At 37.2% G+C, this 23415-nt stretch overlaps 4 protein-coding genes across 5 annotated transcripts; 1 reads left to right on the top strand and 3 right to left on the bottom strand.

Moving 5' to 3' along the window:
- Nucleotides 1–2237: 2237 nt before the first annotated feature.
- On the top strand, nt 2238–3128 carry LOC111776425. The gene has a single exon (XM_023655861.1). It carries the CDS (start codon nt 2238–2240, stop codon nt 3126–3128), a length of 891 nt encoding a protein of 296 aa, XP_023511629.1.
- A 749-nt stretch (nt 3129–3877) lies between these two features.
- On the bottom strand, nt 3878–5838 carry LOC111811776 (NAC domain-containing protein 22-like). Its single transcript, XM_023698803.1, has 3 exons — nt 5631–5838; nt 5284–5552; nt 3878–4353 (listed from the first exon to the last, which is right to left on the bottom strand). Exons 1-3 carry the CDS (start codon nt 5788–5790, stop codon nt 3961–3963), a joined length of 822 nt encoding a protein of 273 aa, XP_023554571.1. The 5' UTR covers nt 5791–5838; the 3' UTR covers nt 3878–3960.
- A 5492-nt stretch (nt 5839–11330) lies between these two features.
- LOC111811809 (cytokinin riboside 5'-monophosphate phosphoribohydrolase LOG5-like) lies at nt 11331–13272 on the bottom strand. 2 transcript variants are annotated; one of them, XM_023698847.1, is made up of 6 exons: nt 13156–13272; nt 12987–13084; nt 12875–12905; nt 12627–12797; nt 12397–12540; nt 11331–11618 (listed from the first exon to the last, which is right to left on the bottom strand). In XM_023698847.1, exons 1-6 carry the CDS (start codon nt 13264–13266, stop codon nt 11475–11477), a joined length of 699 nt encoding a protein of 232 aa, XP_023554615.1. In that variant the 5' UTR covers nt 13267–13272; the 3' UTR covers nt 11331–11474. The 2 variants fall into 2 exon arrangements, with proteins under 2 accessions (XP_023554615.1, XP_023554614.1); XM_023698846.1 differs by having other exon boundaries at nt 11331–11587; nt 13156–13266.
- A 7075-nt stretch (nt 13273–20347) lies between these two features.
- LOC111811778 (expansin-like A3) lies at nt 20348–21790 on the bottom strand. The gene is made up of 5 exons (XM_023698806.1): nt 21646–21790; nt 21413–21525; nt 21141–21319; nt 20854–20986; nt 20348–20779 (listed from the first exon to the last, which is right to left on the bottom strand). The coding sequence occupies exons 1-5, from the start codon at nt 21758–21760 to the stop codon at nt 20519–20521; spliced, it is 801 nt and encodes a 266-aa protein (XP_023554574.1). The 5' UTR covers nt 21761–21790; the 3' UTR covers nt 20348–20518.
- Between the last annotated feature and the right edge of the window lie 1625 nt (nt 21791–23415).

Here is a 23415-nt window from a genome sequence, read left to right as displayed (position 1 = left end):
CAAGAAATGGGTCAGCCCTGGTCCAGGTTTAAGAGATGAATAGGGTCCCAAGTAACGAGAGATAGGTAAAAGGTAGGTCCTTACGCCATCTCAAGTTCAATGTAAACCATCTCCAAAGCAAGACTCCTGTGTTCGGTGAGCCAGCAGTTGGGTAGATAGCTGAGGGTGTTGGATGTTTGTAGCTAAGGCAAGGGTAATTTCAGTGGAAATGAAGGGATGTCTGTATGAACTTGGGTTGGCCATTCACCATTGATTTGGAGCAGCAGCTGACTGTAATAAAGGTATAGCACAGCAGTCATGGCTAGCCAAGGTTGTGAAATCCGTGGTCTTGGTGTGTTTGGGTTGAATCTATAAACAAGACCATGCTGTCTTAAGCTCAAAATAGAGGATATCAGATTCTTTCTCTTGGTCTTGAAGTTGAATATTTAACTTGTCTTCAAAGTCTACGGGTATTCAAAGAAAAATTCCATCTTTAAAGCATTCTAATCTTCAAAGTATGCAGATCTTAAAGTCTTCTAATGTTCAAAGCATCTTTGGTCTTGGAAGAGTCTTTGATCTTCAAAAGTTTCAGAGTCCGTTCAAGAAGTGTTATGACTTTCTAGATGTCTTCCAAGTGCTATTGAATATCTTTGGGTTCTTAATTTGAAAATGGAGTAGATGCATGGCATATTATAGGCTTGAGCTTTGATGGGTTGGGGCTTGAATTTGTGGTTTTAAGCTTAATTAATTGGATTTGGGCTTTGAGTCGAATTGATCTTGGGCTCATTTGATCTTGAACCTAATTTCAATATATATATATATAATGACAGTTGAATTGATACTCATACGCTGCTTGAGGAATCAGAATTTTGCCCCACCTAGCTCAAGCCCACCCTAGATATTGTCCGTAAGATTTCACATCGGTTGGGGAAGAGAATGAAAATTTCTTTATAAGGGTGTGGAAACCTCTCCCTACTAGACAGGTTTTAAAAATCTTGAGGGGAAGCCCGGAAGGAAAAGCCCAAAGAGGACAATATCTGCCAGCGGTGTACTTAGGCCGTTACAAATGGTATCAAAGTCAGACATCGAGCGATGTGCTAGCGAGGAGGGTGAGCCTCGAAGGAGGTGGACACGAGGCGGTGTGCTAACAAGGACACTGGGCCTGAAGGGGAGTGGATTGGGGGGTCCCACACTGGTTGGAGAAGGGAACGAGTGTCAGCGAGGACGCTGGCCTCAAAGAGGGTGGATTGTGAGATCCCACATCGATTGGGGAGGAGAACAAAACATTCTTTATAAGGGTATGGAAACCTCTTCCTAGTCGACGCGTTTTAAAAACCATAAGGGGAAGCTCGAAAGGGAAAGCCCAAAGAGGACAATATCTGCTAGTGGTGGGCTTGGACCGTTATAGCTTTGGCCTGTTACGTATCACCGTCAACCTCACGGTTTTAAAACACCCTTATAAGGAATACTTTGTTTCTCTCTCCAACCGATGTGGGACCTCAAAATTCACCCCTCTCAAGGTCTAGCGTCCTCGCTGGCACACTGCCCAGTATCAGACCTCTGATACCATTTGTAATAGCCAAAGCCCATTACTAACAGATATTGTCACTTTAGCCCGTTATGTATCGTCGTCAGCCTCACGACGGTTTTAAAATGCATCTCCTAGGAAGAGGTTTCCACACCCTTATAAGGAACGTTTTGTTCCCCTCTCTATCCGATGTGAGACCTCACACCTACCCGAGGAGAGAAAAAAAGAGCATGTGCACATATAATTAAGATGAACAATGCAAGCATGTCATTGTTTTCCATTTGATATTAAAAAAGGCAACTCTTTCAACACCGCTCGTGCATGGCAGATTTTGCGGAATACTCAAAAGGATATTGAAGATATAAAGAAGCTATTGACATAGTGGTGGGAGACATGGCAAGAACAATGCTGAGATATCATTAATTGCACATAACCCCTTTGATAAAGAGAAGGAACATGAATTCTCAATCTTCCCCCATGTGTTCATGTGTAAAACAACCTTCTTGTCTCCATGGAGGCAGACCAGGCTGCCTTAGTTTATGTTTCTAAGAGAATCATGTATAATAATTAATCAAAATCCCAGTGGTTAGCTTGTTCATGGTGGTTTAGATCCAAATCTCGTTCATGATATCTTGTTCTTATCTCCTTCACTTACTGATATATATTGATGAACAAAGACTTGTCAATATTCATCTTCAAGCCTCTCTTTCTCTCTTGTTGAGATAGAAACATGGCTGGCTTTCCTTCAAGCAAGCAAACCAAATACCATACTCGCTCAAACAGCTTGCCATCAAGACCACACCCTCTCATTTCACAATGTGATGAGCACTTGACTAGACTAAGAGACTTCGATTCGTCGTCGTCGTCATCCTCGTCCATAAGCCAACAGCTTTGTGGCCTAGAGGATTTGCACGAATGCGTCCAAAAGTTACTCTTGCTACCCTCCATTCAAGAAGCTTTTGTTAGACAATGTGGAGAGAAATGGTTTAATGAGTTGTTGGATGGATCTCTTAGGCTGCTTGATATGTGCAGCTCAGCTAAGGATGCTTTGATCCACACAAAGGAATGTGTTCGTGAGCTTAACTCGGCGATTCGACGAAGATCCGAGACGACAAATGAGATCAAGAAATATTTAGCCTCTAGAAAAGTTGTAAAGAGAGCAATCCAAAAAGCTCTTAATACTAATCGGAGCATCGACACGAAAAGAAACACGACGGTCGGTAGTGACAACAACGTTATAGCCATGGTTAGCTTGTTGGAAGAGGTGGAAGCAATTAGTCTTGGACTTTTTGAGTCCTTACTTTTGCTTATCTCAGGGAAGAAAACAAAGACAAAGACAAAGTCTAGTTGGTCAATTCTTAGTGTAATGCATAGCAAGAGAGAAGTGTGTCCTGAAGTAGAGGCAGAACTCAATGAATTTTCCAATATGGACAATGCATTGAACTCTGTTACATACCAAAAGCCAAGCAAAGGCAAGGACACTACTCAAGCGTTTGAGAATGTCCAAAACCATCTTGAAAAGTTGGAGCTAGGCACTCGAGATTTGGAACGAACAATCGAGCGCGTGTTTCGACGATTGATCAAAACTAGAGTATCCCTCCTCAACATTCTTAGCAACTAGATAAAAACATTATGAATACTGTACATGATATCAGCAATGTTCATGGCATAGATTTTGTACAATTTTGAGTTCATAATGATACTTTTCTTTGCCATACCTCCAAATTTATGAGCAAGAATCTCTATTTTTCATCTCATAATTGTCTTGATCTGATTAAATCATGTAAGAAACATGGGGTCAGGCATGAATTTGGCCATTTTCAGGGTAAAATTTGATCCATGTTAGATAATATCTGTCAAGAATGTTGTATGCAAGTAAGATATTTGGATCTTGCTAATCAAACAATGTGTTATTATTTTCAAATGCAATAAGGCTTATACAAGTTGGATGAACTTTGAAGTTTCATGCCTACCATACATGGAGAGAATCACAAGGTAAATTTAAAAGCCAACTATTAGTCCAAACAAACAAATCGAGGGAAACGTTTGACATGAAAGGGTAGGTGTAACAGCTCAAGCCTACCGTTAGCAGATATTGTCCACTTTGGCCCGTTGGGTGTCGTTGTCAACCTCACGGTTTTAAAACGCATCTACTAGGGAAAGGTTCCCACACCCTTATAAGGTATCAGAGCCAAACACCGGACGCTGGGCTCCTAAGGGGGTGGATTGTGAGATCCCACATCGGTTGGAGTGGGGAACAAAGCATTCTTTATAAGGGTGTGGAAACCTCTCCCTAACAAACACGTTTTGAAATCTTGAGGGGAAGCCCGTAAGGAAAAGTCTAAAAAAGACAATATCGGCTAGCGGTGAACTTGAGCTGTTACGATAGGAAATTTACAGGTGATCTACAACCTATATATTTGGGGCTATGGGGCTATTGCTATGCATAAACGTTAGAAATTAAGCATGTATGGGGTCAAAGTTTGAAGCCATGGACTGTTAAGTTGACTCCAAAATAGGTCTTGGGACCAGTCCATGTCCAGTTTATCCAGCTCTGATGGGATTTGCAAAGGTGTATAGGTAAATTTTGGCTCCACTGCTTTCTCTTCCTTTGTTCTAGCCACCATGGCTGCCACTTCTAGTTCTTTCTTGAGAACTTCATGGGTTGGGATTACAGAAGGAACCATTTCTTCCTGTTGGCTGCAAAAGGAAATGGACTCAAATGGTGATGCAGGTGGTGAAGAGGAAGCCTGAAAATGCTTAGCATCTTCCTCCTCCATGGCTGCCCTTTGCTCTAGCACTTTCAAGGAAGTTGCTTTTCTATAGATTTTGCATAGTACCATGTCCTGCATTACAAACAATGTAAAACATGATGAATCATTACAAAGTTCATAATAACTTCTAAGTGAGATGAATAGCAAGACACGTTCCAGTAACAACCGAAGCTCACCGCTAACAATAAGAGCTCGTTTTCACTGGGCTTCCCCTCAAGGTTTTAAAATGCATTTACTATGGAGAGATTTCTAGACCTTTATAAGGAATGTTTCGTTCTCTTCTCCAACCGACGTGGGATCTCAGAATCCACCCCCGTGGGGACCCAGGGTCCTCGCTGGCACATCGCCCAGTGTCTGGCTCTGATACCATTTGTATCAGTCCATGTGCACCGCTAACAAATATTGTCCTCTTTGGGTTTTCCTTCTGAGTTTACCCTCAAGGTTTTAAAACGCATCTACTAGGGAGAGATTTCCACACCCTTATAAGGAATGTTTCATCACCTCTCCAACCGACGTGGGATTTCACAATCCACCCCCCTTGGAGACCCAGCATCCTCTCTGGCACACCGCCCGGTGTCTGACTCTAATACCATTTGTAACAGCCCAAGTCCACGACTAGTAGATATGGTCCTCTTTGACCTTCCCCTCAAGGTTTTAAAACGCATTTATTAGGGATAAGTTTCCACACCCTTATAAGGAATGTTTCGTTCTCCTCTCTAACCGATGTGAAATTTTACCATCCACCCCCCTTGGGGGTCCAACATCCTTGCTGGCACTCCGCCTAGTGGCTAGCTCTGATATCATTTGTAACAGCTCAAGTCTACCACTAGCAGATATTGTCCTCCTTCCTCTCAAGATTTTAAAACGCGTATACAAGGGAGAGAATTTCACACCCTTACAAGGAATGCTTCATTCTCCTCTCTAACCGATATGGGATCTCATAGTTCCTAATTCCCAAGAAATAGTTATGAAACACATTTATGTTAACAAACGCTCAGATACCTTTGACAATGGTGAGTTATCAGGAAAACGATACTCATTCATGATCCAATCAGTCTTGCTTCCTCTAGTCGCTCTTCCCGAGTAGAACACAAGCGTCTTTCTCAATCCAATGAGTTGTTTAGGATCCGATAACCGAACAATCTTTCGGTCCGATCCAGTAGCTTTCCAGTAACCATTTTTGGTGGTTCTATTAGGCCTCCCACCCCCACCAAGCTTCCTATCTCTTGGCACAAAAAAGTACCACTCTCTCTCTCCAATCCTTGCCAATCCTACACACACAAAAACACATCACATTTCAATCCATTGAATCAAACAGAGCAGTAAACAATGTTTTGAACAATGCATACCAGGCAACTCCCAAGGATCATGATGATAGATATTAAGAGTTCCAATAGGATCAAACTGCAGCCCCTTGCCAGAAACCACATGTTTCAGATAAAACTCAAGAAGCTCTTCTTCTGTGGGGTGGAATCTAAACCCAGGAAGATGATCAGTTTGGTGTGTCATTTCTGTGCTACAAATGTCTGGTTTTTAGAGTGATCAACAGTGTTTGCTTGTTTTAGTACAACGAGTTATGAAGGTATTGGCCCATGCACACATTTATAAGCCAAGTTATAGATGGTTCAAGCTACAATTTTGGGAGCTTTTCTAAAGTCTTGGCTCATAAAAGAAGACTTGAGACTTGGTCAAGAAACTCAAGAACAGAAACTTTGTGTTATTTTTGTGGCCACTTCACAACAAAAAGGGAGAAAAAAAGAAAACAAAGTAGAGCCCACACGGCTTCTTCTCATTGATTCATCAAATTTGGGCTGTTTGGTTCTTTGCCAAACNTTTTTTTTTTTTTTTTTTTTTTTTTTTTTTTTTGTCGTCGTCCTCGTCTAGATTCTATGTTAGATAAAAGCCGGTTGGTTTTCTTAGATAGGTTTACACGTATTAATTAGTTTGATTAAATATTTTCCTGTGACCATTTGATAAACACGTCGAATGGATTAACAATTTTAATGGCACACATGTAGTTGGCCACTCTACAGCATTTTGAAGATAGTTAATTGTTTAAATAGGTGAATCGGTTGACAAGAAAAAATCACCTCCTCTTTAGCAAATCAAATTGCAATTCTCTCTCTGTTATTTTTACCCCTTTTATTTTCTTCCAACGACTTTCCTCTCTCCTCCCGTCAAACGATTTCCTCTTACACCAGATATGGTCTGTTTTAGCCGTATCGTCGTTAACTTCACGATTTTTAAAATGGGTCTATTAGAAAAAGGTTTCCACATCCTTATAAGAAATGTTTCGTTCCCGAGATCTCACAATTTCTCGTGATTTTGATGATTAGAGGAATAGGAAGAAGAATATGGGAGTTTCAAATTCAAAACCCAACAAGTCTTAGTCTCTTCAATACTCTTGTTCTTGGTTGAATGAGTCTTTTGACATTTGGTCTTTGCTTGATTATATTGTTGGAATCCCAACACTTGGAAGATTGTTTGATCACTTCCTCCATGGAAAATAAGCCTCCCCATATCTTTATTTTCCAATAGTTTAAATATATTATTAAATTTTCACCTTAATGATTCAAAAAGTGAACGGCTAGATCAATAGATAATTGGGTTCTGTAAATCTTATTCGTGTCATTATGTTATCGACTCTAAATTTTGTATTAGTCGAATTTTTTTTCTAATTTTATTTTACCCTATTCATGTACATCTCTAATTTTGATAGTCAAGGAAACGATCAAAATAATTCTTCGTTTAAAAAAAAAAAAAAAAAGCTAAAGTCGAAGGATTTTTTAATCAATAGGACCAAGTCTCTAAAAGAGAGAAAGAAAAGAAAAAGGCAATAAAAAAGAAAATCACAAATAATTGACCATTTAAAAAAAAAAAAGTAAAATATAATAATAATAATTCAAAAGAAAAAATTGATGATTATTTGACTTTGGAGTCTTTCTCATCAATCCCACTAAACGATTGGCCCTCAATGTGCCAAATTGCTTTTTTTTTTATTTAATTTTAAAATCTTGTTTACAATTTTATTTAAACGGGTTGCTAGCACTCATTCTATTCTCCAATGTGCGACTCCCAATCCACCCCTTTGGTTCCCAATGACCTTGCTGACACACTCCTCGTGTCCACCCCCTTTGGAGCTCAACCTCCTCGCTGGCATATCACCCGATATCTGACTCTGATACCATTTGTAACAACTCAAGCCCACCATCAATAAATATTGTCTCTTTGGGCTTACCTCTCTCGACTCCCCTCAAGGTTTTTAAAACTCATTTGATAGGGAGAGATTTTTACATTCTTATAAAGAATGTTTCATTCTCCTTCCCAATCATTGTCGGATCTCATACATTAGGTATAGGGTTAAGCTCTATTGTATGGGGACTATATTTATGTTAAGAAAATGATTTAGAGATTTTAAGAATAAATTTATGTAAATGATTTAGATATTGTAGGAAAAAAGTTGAGAAATTTTAGGAATTGATTACTTATCATCGAGTATACCCCTCCACCCTATTTAGTTTATCATCGCAAGAAATCTCAAACAATACAAAATAGTAGTTTTTACGAGTGTCTTGTAAATCGCTTCTCGATTGGTCTTAATAAAGTGTGCGAGTATTTCCACGTAGAGTTGTGTTCAATATAAACATGATTATATCAACATAGTACATGTACAAGTAACATGTTAAATGTGTCATAGCACATATGTGTTATTCATACATCAAACAATTTCATCTAACCTAATCCGCACATATTCCAACCAGTCATTTACAGTTTCGATCTCAACTTTATGCTTTTGAAACAACCCTAGAGGTTCGTTCTTAGGTTCGGCTCAATAAAAAACGGGGCAACTTTTCAAAGGTGGTAAGCGAACCGTCGTCTAATTGGGTCGAGCTAAAACTTATGAAATGATGAGAAGGCATAGTTAAAGAGAGGAAGAGTGAAAGGAAGGTCCCAAAGGGTTTGATTTGAAGGGAGAGGGAGAGATGAATCCAAATGAATGTGGGGGTTAGAAGGAGAGGTATGTAGGGGAATGGAGGAGACAGACAAGAGGAAGAAGATGGGTTTTGTCAGTGGGGGAAGCAAAGATGTGTGGTTTGGTGGGGATGGGAATTGCCACTCTCACTCTCACTTGAGAGGAATTTGCATCATTTTCATCACCATTCACTTTTACACACTGTTTCACCATCATCATTTTCATCATCTTCTCTATTCCCCCACTTTATTTGTTAGCTGACTCGTTCGTGTTCGGCCTCCAAAAGTGTATACGGGTTGAGTTGAATTGGGTTTGAGAAATATTTCGAGCTTCAGATCAACTCGAAATTTCGAATTTGGTTGAGTTCGTGTCCTGAGCAACCCGAATAATATTCACACTTAACTCCCTGTTTTGAGAAGGGTTAAGTTTGGTTGTAACCCTATTTTCAGATTTTCGACAAAATTTTTTTAACACAACCNTTTTTTTTTTTTTTTTTTTTTTTTTTTTTTTTTTTTTTTTCAGTTTTTCGAAATTTCGAGTTGGTTGAGTTGGTGACCTAAGCCACTCGAATAGTATTCACAACTTACCCCTCAGTTTTGAGTAGATTTAGGTTGGATTGTAGCCCTATTTTCGGATTCTCGACAAAAAAAAAAATGTCTTGCCCAACCTAATATTTTTCAATTTTCAAAAAATTCAGCCCAAACAAAAAAAAATTAACCCAACCCAACATTTATGGTTTAGGTTGGGTTGGGTTGGAGTAATTCGAGTGAGTCAAGTTCTTAGGTTATAGGAACACCCTAAACCCTAATAAATATTATAACTATGATTACGTATGAAAAAGTACAATGTATAATTTCTTGCATTCAATTGAGCGCCCGAGTTAAATGTTTAGCCATTGGTGCCACATGAAAAAAAAGGAAAAATAGGGTTGTTTGAGAATCATTTGAACGAGTACAATTGAAATCAACATAAAGCAGGGTGAGATGTGAGATGTCGAACTATGAACCATTGAGATGATAATTGATATCGTTATCTACTAAGCTGCTATATACACTTTACCCTTATTCTTATGGGTTGACCCAGGTGGAGAAATGAAGTGAGTAGCAATCCCAAACATGTTAAAGGGCACCAAAGGAGACGCTACCACAGTGTGATGGATAGACATGGAGACCACCACACACAGACACACCAAGTTGACAATAAGAGACAGCCAGAGAGGAAAAAGGGTCCCCAGTTAAGGTCACGTTGCCCCAAAAAACAAGGACCCTTCTGCCTGTACATACTTTGTTAGGGTTTGATCACCCCCTCATGGAAATAGAACTTTACGTGTCTTTCATGGACCCAAAATGCAAGGATAGGGTACAACAAATACAACCCCACTTTCAGTTCCCTTTTTCCTCAAGGGCCACCCATGATAATGCTTATCAGTTATCCCTACCCACATGTTCTTAAGGTGTACCTTATCGTTTTAGATCTCCGTGTTTCAATCATATAAGTTTATATCGGTCGAAAAGGGGAACGAAACTTAAAACCTCTCTGTAACAGACACGTTTTAAAATCGTGAAATTGATGGTCATACATAAAGAGGAGTGGATTGTGTGATTGGACATCAATTGGAGAGGAGAATGCGAAAATCTCTCCCTAATAAACGCATTTGTAGCAATACATAACGAGACAAAACAGACAATATCTGTTAGTAGTAGGTTTAGGCTGTTACAAATGGTATCAGGACTAGACATCAAAAAAATTTCACTCGTATGCTCGATTGAATGGGTGTCTCGGGGCATGTCTTTATGGATAGAACTATGCTCGAAGTGGGTATCTAATAGAGATTTTGAAAGTAATGATGGTATGATGAGTTAAAAGGGGAATTGCAAATTGGGGAATGGGACAAACAAAAGAACCCAAAATTGGGCAATGAATCATCATCTCTTACGATCACTTTGAACATAAAAAGTTTGAATCTTCCTCTCTCTTGGAGTTTCCAAAACAATTACTCTCTCTCTTTCTGCAAATTTGCAGAAGAATGCTTTTTCAGAAGGGGGCAGAGAAAGCAGCCATGGGCTACAGTTTAAAAAACAAATATCTCTGTCCCTGCAAAAAATGAACCTATTGCTCTTGTGGTACTACATTTATGATCAATCATCACCTCTCAAAACCCAACACCCACATTCACTTAACCACCACACACCTAAAAAATAAAAAATAAAAATCCTAACTTTAGATGATTTACGAGAAATATGTCACGATTCAAACCTATGGCTCGTCGGCCTTGACTTGTTAGGTTGGGTAGCCGAGTTAGCACCCATCATTGCTTTGGTACACGAAACAACATGTAACCTTATTTCATCCATCCCTTCAGTAACCCATGGATGATCTACAAGAAATATGGCAAGAAACAACATGTAACCTTGTTTCATCTCTACCCTATTCCAGTCATGCCATTACCAATCGTGGGTAACATCTAGACCAGCTCCCTCTAGCCTAATTCCAGTCATGCCATTACCAATCGTGGGTAGCATCTGGATTGGCTGCCTCTAGCCTAGTTTCAATCATGTCATTACCAATCGTGGGTAACATCGGGAACGATTGCCTCTAGCCTAATGTCAGTAATACCATTACCAATCATGGGTAGCATCCGAACCGACTACCTCTAGCCTAATAAGAACACCACGTTACTTACTTCTTTAAAGATAGTTCGACAATCTCAACCAACAACTTGTTAGAAAAGTAGGGTTTAATTCAACAAAATCCAACCACAAGAGGAAAAAAAGAGATCAACTTATCATCTGGCACTATGTGATTTGAAAATCATGCTAACATCCAAGCATTACTTTTTAAAAATTATATCTCGATATACGACAAGATTACAAGACATTTTCTATAAATAAAAAGAAAAACTATTCGAGAGAGACCACCGCGGTATCAGTTAGGAATTTGTTTTGGATTCCTATATATAATATCTTTTTTTTGTACATAAAGGCATCATCAAAATACAAGGTTTAGTAAGCCATAAATACAACCAAACTACAAAACAAAAGGCACAAAAAAAAAAAAAAAAAAAAAAAAAGTGAGTGGCAATTTTCTCGTTTGGTCGATTTCTAAATTTTCGAGCTTACCATATCGGTTAAGGAATGATTGATGTGATACACAAAATGATATCAAAAGCAAAGGGTATTAATATTTAAACCCTTTTTTTTTCTTCTTCCCTTGTGTTTATTTAGAGGGCTATCTCGGTGTGCATAGTGGTGGCACTGAACCCCACTTGTGGCTGCTGTTGCTGCTGCTGCTGCGGCTGCTTCTGCTTCTGCCCAACTTCCCACATTGCCTTTGCTATCACCCCATCATGAACAGGTACATATTCCTAACTCACCCAACTTTAGTATTACTCTCATCATATATCCATACATAAAATATCATTTTCATCTCAATATTCAAACAATTCAATCTATTTTTCTTCATTGTTTTTTATGGAAAAGTTTGAAAATCAAGAAAATTTTAATATAAACTTCATTAGTGTTCTTAAAGAACTACGAAGATAATCACTAAACAATCCTACTAATAAATATAATAATGGAACAAGTCGTTCTTTTTTAACTCAAAATTACAGACGAAATTTAAGAAGATAATTTTTTCAACTCTAGTAAATTTTAAATATAAATTTAAGAACAAATTTAAATACCCACATGAAAAAAATAACTTTTACTATAAATTTACAATCAAATCTAAATACCCTCGTGAAAAAAATAACTTTTACTATAAATTTAAGAACAAATCTAAATACCCACCGGAAAAAATAACTTTTTACTATAAATTTAGTAACAAATCTAAATACCCACATGAAAAAAAAAAAAAACTTTACTATAAATTTATAAATTTATGAACAAATCTAAATACCCACATGAAAAATCTATAATAATAATAAGGATACATGTCTTGGTTGGTGTGAACTATACATGTTGTCGTTCTCCTTCCTTCAAATTCTCGCTCTCAATTTCTTTTGGTTCATCTTATCACTAACTCTAACTTCCAAATGTACTAAGATTTCCGAACTTTGAGGGTTAAAATGAAACTTTTCGAACGAACACAATTAAGAAAAAGAATGGATTTTGAATAAAAGGGGTGAAAGAGAAAGTATTAACCTCAAGCTTTTGGACAAGTTCTTTGGCATTTGGTGCAGAAACTATGATGCTTCTCTGAGATGGCTTTATAAAGCCATCATCCACAGCTTTGTCAATAAAAGTCAAAAGATAGTTATAATAACCATCAACATTCAGCAAACCGACCTAAAATGTTAACAAAAAACACATCAAAATCAATTCAAAACCAAAAAATTACAAAGATTTAAAGGCGTTTTGTTCATGTTCTTAACTGGTTTATCATGAATTCCAAGCTGAGCCCAAGTGATTACTTCCAATAACTCTTCCAAAGTCCCATAGCCACCTGGGAGAGCTATGAAACAGTCAGAATGGCGGGCCATTTCTGCCTTTCTTTCGTGCATGTCGGCCACTGGCTTTACCTCCCCAACTGTCTCGCCAGTTAACTGCAAAAACTCTTCATTTAAACCACAAACCATAACAAAAACACATACCCATTTCGATTTTGTGCTCAAAATTTTACCTCTTTGTTCATCAATGTTCTTGGGATTATCCTACAAACCAAACCCACAAACCCATTTCAGAATAAAGCATTATGAAAGGGATAGCCATAGCTTAGAGGGTTTTTGACTAACCCAATGACTTTTCTTCCACCTCTATGAACAGCTTGAGATACCAAACCCATAAGTCCTATACTTCCACCGCCATAAACAAGGTCCAATCTTCTTGAGACCTTCAAAAGAGATTCAGATATGAAAAAAGTGATGAAATTTTAGAGAGTTTGAAAAGGATTGAAGAACTCACAAGCTCTTGAGCTAATTCAATGGCGGCATCTCTATAGCAGTTCCTCTTCCCTGTACTACTCCCACAAAAGACACAAACCCTTTTGAATCTAGACTTCGCCATTGCTTCCATTCTGGTTCTTAGAGAGAGAGATGTTGGGTTTATATAAGGGAAAAGATTCTGGTAGTGAAGATGATGTTAAGGCATTTGGCTGGAAGTGGTAAAAGGGAATGAAGAGTGTAAAGAGTAGTTTTTTTTTTTCATTCTGACTTCCTGTCAAGATTTTAAAACGCGTCTAGGAGAGGTATTTCACAATCCACCTTCTTATGGATCTGGTGTCCTCACTAGTACACCGTTCAGTATCTGACTCTGATACCATTTGTAATCGTCTCAACCCTCTTTCACAATTCACCATTTGAAGGTCTAGCGTCCTTACTGATACATTGTCTAGTGTTTGGTTCTAATATCATTTGTAACCGTCTAAGCCCTATCTCACAATCCACTCCCTTGGCCCGACTTCCCTCAAGATTTTAAAACGTGTATTGCTATCTCACAATCCATCCCTTGTGGGTCCAATGTCCTCGTTGGTACACCACCTGATATCTGGCTCTAATACATTTGTAATAGCCTTAGCCCTACTCATAATTCACCCATTTGCACTACCCAACTCGTTGGCACATCATCCAGTATCTGGCTCTGATACCATTTATAACAGGCTTAGTCCTATCGCACAATTCACCCCTTGAGAGCCCAACGTTATTCATCATTTGGGAGCTCAGCGTTCTCGCAGGTACACTGCTCAGTGTCTAGTTTTGACACCATCTGTAACAACTTAAGCCCTATCTCACAATCCATCCCTTGGGATACCAGCGTCCTCGCTGAAATGCCGTCCAATGTCTGGCTTTGATACCATTTGTAAAAACCTTAGCCCTATCTCATAATCCACCCTCCTTGGGAGCCAGCGTCCTCGCTGGTACACCGCTCGCAGATATTGTCATCTTTAGACTTTTCCTTATGAACTTTCTCTCAAGATTTTAAAATAAGTTCACACGTTTATTTACTCTCAAGATTTTAAAATAACTTCACACGTTTATGAGAACGTTTATGAGAAATGTTTCGTTCTCATCTACCTTCGATTACTTTGATATAAAAAAAAAAAAAAAAAAAAAAGAGAAATTACAATCCCCATTTTCACACTTGTCACAACATGGTTAGAGAAAAAAGGTTTGGTTTTTTTTTGTGTTTTTAAAATTATGAGGCCTTGAAGAACACACCAAGAAGAAATGTGTAGGTGGGTCAGTGAGGTGATAGAGTCATCTTCTTCATTTCTCCATGTCTGAGGCCAGCCATTAATGCACGCAATCATAACTATGGTGAGCTTAGACACGTGCAGACCTCTTTTTTTTCTTTATATTTTGTGTGGAAAATCGGGATTAGATTTTTAGGGTTTTAGAATTAGGGTTTAGGGTTACAGAAAGAAACCAGCTTTTGGGAGTATGGTCCAATCAATGGAATTAGACGAAAAGGTGAAAAGGGAATGAAGAGGAAATGAAAGCTATTACTCAATCATACAATTAGGGTTTCACAACACTGGATTATACACATCCCTAATTCCTTTTTCCTTTTTTCTTTCTCTTTTTTAATTCATGGATATAAATGGTAAAAGCCATATTACCATTTTAGTCTACATCCTTCAACCTTCTTTTCTCACATGCTTTCTATTTTACCCAAAACCTCTTAGGGTCAATTTAGTCTTTTATCTACTTAGTATATATTGTCCTCTTCGAACTATCCCTGTTGGGCTCAAATGTTTCATTCTACTAATTCACCCCTTTCGAAACCCAACTATATAAACTAAGAGATATCAATCATACAATATACTTCAATGAAGATGTGAAGAAAATATTGTTGAAATTATCAAAAGATATTTCAATTCATGCTACATTGAAGAAGAATGAAGTTTCGTATTATAAATTTTGGGTGGATTACATTTTAGAGTTATTGTATTCCATTAGTGTATTTTAAGACTTTTCATTTACTTTAGTTATAATTACGTAATGGTTAATTATGACAAGTATGAATGTTACTCTTTGAATGCCTTTAATAATTTCATTTTGAGGCTAGTAAAACCATATGTGTTGTATTTGCTGGGAGACTTGGAAAATACGGTAGAATGAGCATTGTGCCTTCTTTAGCCAATGGTCAAGTTTTCAAGCTAAATATGATCGATCTTGCTTGTGGAGTAATTCGAATCTCAAACAAGTGTTCTTACGTTGAGATATTTGATCAACAAGAATCATTCAAGCTAGACATGATCGAACTTGCTTGTGGAATTATTCGAATTTCAAATAATGTTCTTACCTTGAGATATTCAATCAACAAAATAATCTGAATCTTACTCCCCTTGTAGTGATTTCCATGTATCACCAACTCGAATCTACGGGACATGAAACTAAAAGTTTAGGGTTAGGGTGGAGAAGAAGGAAGAGTTGATAGACATAGAAGAAGGGTTAAGGAAAAAAGGTAAAATAATAATAAACACATTGCCCAAATCCACTTTAAGAAGAAAAAATCAGGTGATATCTTGAGATTGAGGTTTTCCAAAAGAAAAGAAAGAAAGAAGAAGAAGGCATTGTTTCTGAAATAGGCACTGCATGAAGCTGCACCCATTGCTCTGCAAATGTTACATCATCTCTTCCTTCCTTACAATCATTAGCTATCATTACTAGATATCACCCCTCTACCTTCCTTCTACTTTCATTCATACATATCAAAAATTATAAAATCACAACCAAACATTCTCCCTATCGTGTATACGTAATATCTATTAGCGATAGATTTTGGTTGTTACAAATGCTATACCAGTAAGGATGCTGGCCTCCAAGAGGGGTGGATTGTGAGATTCCACATCGGTTAGAGAGGAGAATCAGGAAACCTCTATCTAACATGTGTGTTTAAAATATCGTGAGGCTGATATCGGTATGTAACGGTCTAAAACAGACAATATCCGTTAGTGGTAAGTTTGGGCTGTTACAAATGATATCAAAGCCAGACACTGATTGGTATGCCAGCGAGGATGTTGGCCTACAAGGGAAGTGAATTGTGAGATCCCACATCGGTTAGAGAAGAGAACGAGGAAACCTCTCCCTAACATGTGCGTTTAAAAAATCGTGAGGCTAATGTCGATACGTAACGGTCTAAAACGGACAATATCTGTTAGTGGTGAGTTTGGACTATTACAAATGATATCAAAGCCAGACACTGACTAGTATACCAACGAGGATGTTGGCCTACAAGGGGGGTGGATTGTGAGATCCCACGTCGGTTGTAGAGAATAACGAAATATTTCTTATGAGGGTATAGAAACCTCTCCCTAGCAGACGTGTTTTAAAACTGTGAGGATGACGACAATATGTAACGAGTCAAAAGCAGACAATATCTGCTAATGATGGGCTTGGACGGTTACAAATGGTATCAAAGCCAACCCTCCGGAGGTGGATTGTGAGATCTTATATTCTTTATAAAGGTGTGGAAACCTCTCCTTAGCAGACACATTTTAAAACTATGAGGCTAACGACGACACGTAACAAGCCAATGCAGCCAAAATGGATAGAATAAGCATGGTTGTAATGTTTGTGAAGGAGAAGTTTAGGGTTGAGTGAAGGGTTTTGTGTAGGGTCAAATCATTGATTAGACGAAAGAACAAGATGGCTAGAGAAAGGAAGTGGAAGTTTAAGAAGTTGATGATGGAGGGTGGAAGCAGAAGCAGAAGCAGAAGTAGAAAGAAATGGCGTAGGGTTGTTTGATTAGGTTGCTGATTGATAATCAAAATGATGACATCTGAAGCACAAGCTTTTTAATGGCTCTTAACAATGGCAGCTTTCCTTTCCTACTAGGTACGGTGGTTTCTTCATTGCATCTTCTTCCATTTTGGCATCCCTTTCATTTCGACCAAATAATAACGTTCTTCATGATGTTCATGCAAATTCAATAATGGGATAGCGATCGGAAAGTTTTCGGAAGTAACTACGATATATACGAGAATGTGAATATTTGATCTGATCTAATCTAGATAGATCAACGTTTGGCACTCAAGTGAAATATGACTTTAAATGATGAAAAAATAAATCGAGTTGAGCTCATTTGACATAACTAACCTTCAATGACGGGAACAGTCGTAAATCCGAGAATGTCACCTTTAGAACTTGTTTCTTGGTAACCAAAGCGTAGTGTTCCTCCGACCACTTTTGTACTTTGTTTATTGATTTTTTCCGCTCATGGGAATTGACATTTGATTTCCTTGCGGGTAGAAATGAACGGATTAGAGATTAAGTTTGGTTCATAGGTACGTTAGAACAAATTACTAATTTAGTTTAGATTATTAATTTTCTTATCGATATTTACAGAAAAAAATCGTATAGGGGTGTTAAAAAATTTCAATGGCTCGAAAAAATCAATCAAATTTATATGGTTTAGTTGGGTTTAGATGAATGAAAATTTATGAACTATGCTAACTTGCATGCTTGCCACTTAATCCCACAAATGAGTAAAATTTGCAAATATGACTCTATAGATAAAGTGATCAAGGTACATGAAAATTCTTCTCGAAAAACTTTGAGAAATTCTCTCAAAACTCTCTCTTTACATATACTAAATTCCTATCAAGTTTCGTCACTCACCGGATTCCACAATCTCGTTCTAAGGTCAAAGAGTAGTAGGGGAGACTAGTGGTGGTCCGAAACGGGTTCGTGCGAAAAAAAAAATTTAAACTACAAAAGGTTAGTAATGTACTTAGAATGCCTAAGATCCAAATCGCTTCCCCACGTGTTATAGTAAAATAAATAAATAAATTTTCAAAATTGAGTTGCGAATTTTAACTCAAGGTTAGACGTGTTATGTATTATCAGAAAAAGTATTTTTTTTTTTTTTTTAATAAACATATCGAATGACCTGAATCAACTCAATTCAAATGTTTTATAATCGTGTTGGTTCGGTTTATTATTTAATAAATTTAAATTTTAAAATAGGTGATAAATTATATATAATAGGATGGGGAATGTTTGATTTAGCCCCAGCACGAGGCGGGCTTCTTGTCGTTTGGTCACCATACAACTTTATCTACTTTGGGAATGTTGATATTTATAAAATATTAATAAATTACTTTATTATAAAAGTATTTCTTTTTTTAATTTTCATATCATTTCCATTATAACTTTAAATCAAATTAAAATATTATAAACTTTATGATTAATTATGTTTTACTTCAAATATTATAAAAATTTGTGATAAGCGCCAACAATGCTGGATTTTGCAAAGCTAGAGGCCATTCTAGAATACTTGCAAAACGTTCACAAAGAAAACAAACTTAACGGATTGATTTTCAACCAAGAGCTGGTTAGAAGATGAATGACTCTTAAATCGAACGTGGAATCTATGATGGTCACTCTTACGTACCAAGACAATTCACTCCAGAATTAGCTTGATCAAAACGAATTCAATGAAACGATTTAAACATCAAACCTAAGCCAGGTTTGAAAAAGAATAACACAAAAAGGTATCAAGAAAACACAAACGGTTTGTTTGTATTCAACCATTCAAACATGAATATTACATGCCTTAAAATAGGCCCAAAAGATAACCATAATATAATAAAGTTCAGGTACCAACCACAAATCACTAATAAATGTTATTAAATGCAAACGGAAGAAAATAAGGCATTCATAAATTGTCTTAATTCATAATTCAACCACCAATGACAAGTCTTCTAATCACTTTTCAATGTCAGTCACTCCATTCTTTTCTTGATTTGATACTTGAATCTTCTTTGTATTGTTTCTTGTAAATGCTCGTTCGGGTACATGGAAGTGGTCAGTTGTTGGATTCATATCAATTTGTTAAATGTTTCATGTGAATTTCTTTAAAGATTTTTTTTTTTTTAAAATAACATTTGAGCGAGAACAAATAATTTAAGACTAATAAATAATATGATCATGTCACAGAGACTATCGGAGTTTTCAAGTGTTAAACTCAAATTTCAAACATATTTTTCGAACGGGTTGGATTGGGTTGATCGAATTTTTCGAATCATCCCAATTTTAACCTTAAAAAAATATAACTTAATTGATTATTTAAAATTATAATATGAAATTAAAATGTTAAAAGAAGAAATTTAAGCCCAACACACAAGTTTTTAAAAGAAGTAAACAATCAATTTCGATGATATATATTTATATATATTTTAGTCTAACGATACGCGTTAGTTGAACTATGTTCATACTTCAATATCGAACCATAATTATTATTATTATTATTTTTTTTAAGAAAACTCGAAGAAAAAGAAGCAATATTTGGCCAACTATTTTTTTGCCCTCATTATAACCATTATTGATAACATCGGTACATTATAGCCGTTAGGAAAAGATATATCAAGAGTCAATAGTGTGGGCTTGGGTGCTTTAAAATCTCGATTTCTAATGTTAAGGAGTAGGTTAGACACGGGATTTTTTTTTAGTCCGTTAGGTATTGTCGTCAGCTTCACAATTTTAAAACGTGTCTATTAGAGAGAAGTTTTCACATCTTTTATAACAAATGTTTTGTGCTTCTCTTCAACCGATATGGAATCTCATAATCCACCTCTCTTGGGGGTCCAGCGTCATTGCCTGCACACCGCCCATGTCTGGCTCTATACTATTTGTAATAGCTCAAACACACTGCTAATAAATATTGTCCGCTTTAGCCCGTTACTTATCGCCGTCAGCTTCACAATTTTAAAACAGATCTGTTAGAGAGAGATTTCCACACTCTTATAATAAATGTTTCGTTCATCTCTCCAACAGATGTAGGATTCCCGATACATAGAACGTATTCCTTAGCCCAATATTTGAATACTCCACGAGATACCCTAATTAATTCAATTTGAATAGTTTTGACATACAATTCTACTCGTGAATTGCAAAATTCATGAATCTCTCCAAAACTCGAAAGAATCACAAAAACTATACCGATTCATCGTAATATATTTTGTACGGGATGATGATCTTATATGATTTTATCTCATACAAAATCCTAAACATAGGACAAAAATAGTTCTCTTCAATATGTCACTCGTTCATATTATGCTTTTATTACCTTTCTGTGTTCATATCCACTCGACCTGAATGTGAAAACAAGACAATTTTAAATAGAAAAAGACCATCCAATTGGAACCCATAACTAAATATTATACCATTAATAATTCATATACTTTATTATTTACTTATATTTATGATACAACACCGTTCATCTTTATTTCTCTTACGTTACGTTACGTTACATTACATGGCATTAGACATCAAATACCATAACTTTATATATAACATATATGTGATGGACCAATCAAATATACTTATCGTCGTCGCCACTGTCCATCACCACATTGCTCTGTCGGACAACCTTCCTTAGCAATATCATAGATTTGAACTCCAGTATCGTAAATGAGTCCAGGTCTCCAATCAGCAGGAAGCACATACTTAGCCCAAATCCACTTTCCATCGTATCCAGAAGTCACCACGAATCGCAACTGTAATGGCCCTTTTGGTAACGGCTTCTTGGTCTCCCACACAGCTCCGTAGTTCCTACCCATATAATCCCAATTTGAATAACCAACCTGTCGAATGTTCTCAACTCGTTAGTAACGATATGTTTGAGAGTAATGTTTTGAAATTGTAAAAATCACTCGACCTGAGCTATATCCATCCCGACAATTTCCGTTTGACCACCTTGATAAAGCAATTTAATAGCTAAGTAACTTGGATATTGACTCCATTCTTCCACTCTAATCAACAAGTTTTGGTTCTTGTATTCACAAGGAATCCTACAAAAACAGAAACCCCACTAAGAACAAACATCAAATTTGGATAAGATCATAAGATAAACCACTTTTTAATTGGTCCACATCAAGGTGGGTGATTATATTAATCAATCAAAACGGTAGGTGTAACAAAACCCATCATTGAAAACCAAGACACCTTTTGAATTCCACGTCCACAACTCCATAACTCATAAGCAATCCATCTTTCCCACTCACAGCCATTTCACCAAAAGCCTTTTGGCTAAGAACCAATCCGGTGTATGTGTTGTCATTTCGATCCGTCACGACAATTTTGGTCCCTTCTTTGGTGCAAATTTTGTCATTCTTGCACCGTACCTGCAAAAACAGAGCATTTCCGATCACGAACAAGCAAAACAGGGGAGGTGAAACAGGGGAGGCGGAAACAGGGGATTGTTTGGGAATGTTTACTTGAAAACAGGCGCCACAGCCAGCGCCGTATTTGTAAAGAGGAGGCATGATGGCGGAGAAGTAGCCATTTGCGAGCGCCGGTGTCAGATCGCCATAGCCACAGGCGCCTCTGTCTGCAAGAAATGAAACATACCCAGTTCGTTAATTGTGGAAATTTGATGTGGGTCGAGCTTGGATTTGTGTTTAAGAGCGGAAAATTGAAGAATTTAAAGCGTGGGGGATGGGAAATGTACATGCTCCGGCGGCCTCGTCCTGGTAGAAGGCGGCTTTGGCTTGATGAACACAGCGATCACAGGCGGTGGCGGCGGAGAGGAGGGAGAGGAAGAGAAGGGGGAAGAAGAAAGGCATTTTTTTTTGGGAGGATTTGGAGTGAGAGAGAAGTAAGGGGAGGGAGATGTTTTTATAGGTGCTTAATGCCAATGGTGGAATACAGGTGGAATAATGATAGATTTTTTGGATTTCTTAAATTTTTTTTTAATCAACTAATATATTAATCATAAAATTTAGATCCCACCTTGGTTCGAGAGTGAGACTAAAAATTCTTTGTGAAGATGTGAAAACTTCTACCTATTAGACTTGTTTTAAAAATCGTGAGGTACGGTACGATATCTGTCAGTGACACTGGCTTAATAGTTACCGTTAAAATTTGTTGATAGAAAAAAAATTAGTAATTTAATATTATTTATGAAAAGAAAATCGAATTGGTGAGAGATTTCACATTGACATTTCTACGTCAAGATTGGAAGGGTGGACCCAATAGGGACTTAAAAGAAATGGATAAGAATAATGGGTCTGAGTTGGAAATAGTTGTAAGTTGAAATTCCGTCGGGAAGAGACCAATGCGTAACAACTCAAAGGCACTATGTAAAAGTTCTAAGTCTACCCGCTAGTAGATATTGTCCATTTAGTTCGTTACGTATCGTCGTTAGTCTCACGATTTTAAAACCCTTCTTTTACATAGAAATTTTCGCATGTTTCGTTTTTCTCTCTAATCGAGGTAGAATTTCACAGTGCACAATTTATAAAGCAAATTCTAATAAAAATTAAGATTTATTGACAGTAGATCGACTAGGAAAGAAGATCGATTCAAACGCGTGAAGCGTGAAGGGAAGGAGATATTTTGAGGGTTGAATTTGAGTGGAGACTATATGGGCCGGCGGCAGTGGCGCACGCACCGACCCTATTTGGGCTGCGCACTAACAACTACAGCTGAGCGTGGCGCTTTTGGATGGGTTATATTATATAGCCACTTGTCCTTTTGAACGCACTATACATATAGGTAGGGCTTACTACTAGAATCAACTCAAAACCCCCCTTTTCGTGGGGGATGACTATGCACCAATATGTCCCATTTTTCTATTTTTAACGTTAGATCCGGTTGTAATTAAGAACAAAACATTTTTTTTTTATAAGAATACGTTTTAAAATCGTGAGGCTGATAACGATATATAACAAATTAAAGTGGACAACACCAGATAGTGATGGGCTTGAACTGTTGTATTTAATCTTTAACCAAATTTTTAAGTTGATATATGTTTTATTCAGTTGAACTATACTTGCGTTTATTAATAAGCTATTGTTTCATTAAAATAACGTATTTAGATTGTGGGATAGGTGTGTTGCTATAGACTTAGTGATTATTGAAGAATATAGAGTCCATCCAACGAAATTGAAGAAATAAAGAGAATTGGAAGAAAAGGAAAACAACATAGTTTGGGCAACTTCTCAATGATATGCATCGTTTTTAATAAAAATACAAATTTATGAATCGTGAGACTTCAGAAGCAACTTTGAAGCTTAGAAATATGAGTTTTAATGTGAGATCCTACCTCGGTTGAAGAGGAAAACAAAAATACAAAACTTGACCCGATATGAAATGATAGAGGCCTATCTAAGATGAAAGCATGAAAAAGGGGTTTGGAACGGGCATGCAACCATAGACAACATGCCTTGGACAAACATGACCGTAATATCCTCCCCCACTCAATTGGTTGACGTCCCTG

Source organism: Cucurbita pepo, chromosome LG15 (assembly GCF_002806865.2).
Source record: "Cucurbita pepo subsp. pepo cultivar mu-cu-16 chromosome LG15, ASM280686v2, whole genome shotgun sequence".
Taxonomy (NCBI): domain Eukaryota; kingdom Viridiplantae; phylum Streptophyta; class Magnoliopsida; order Cucurbitales; family Cucurbitaceae; genus Cucurbita; species Cucurbita pepo.
This window is presented reverse-complemented; position numbering and strand designations above follow the sequence as displayed.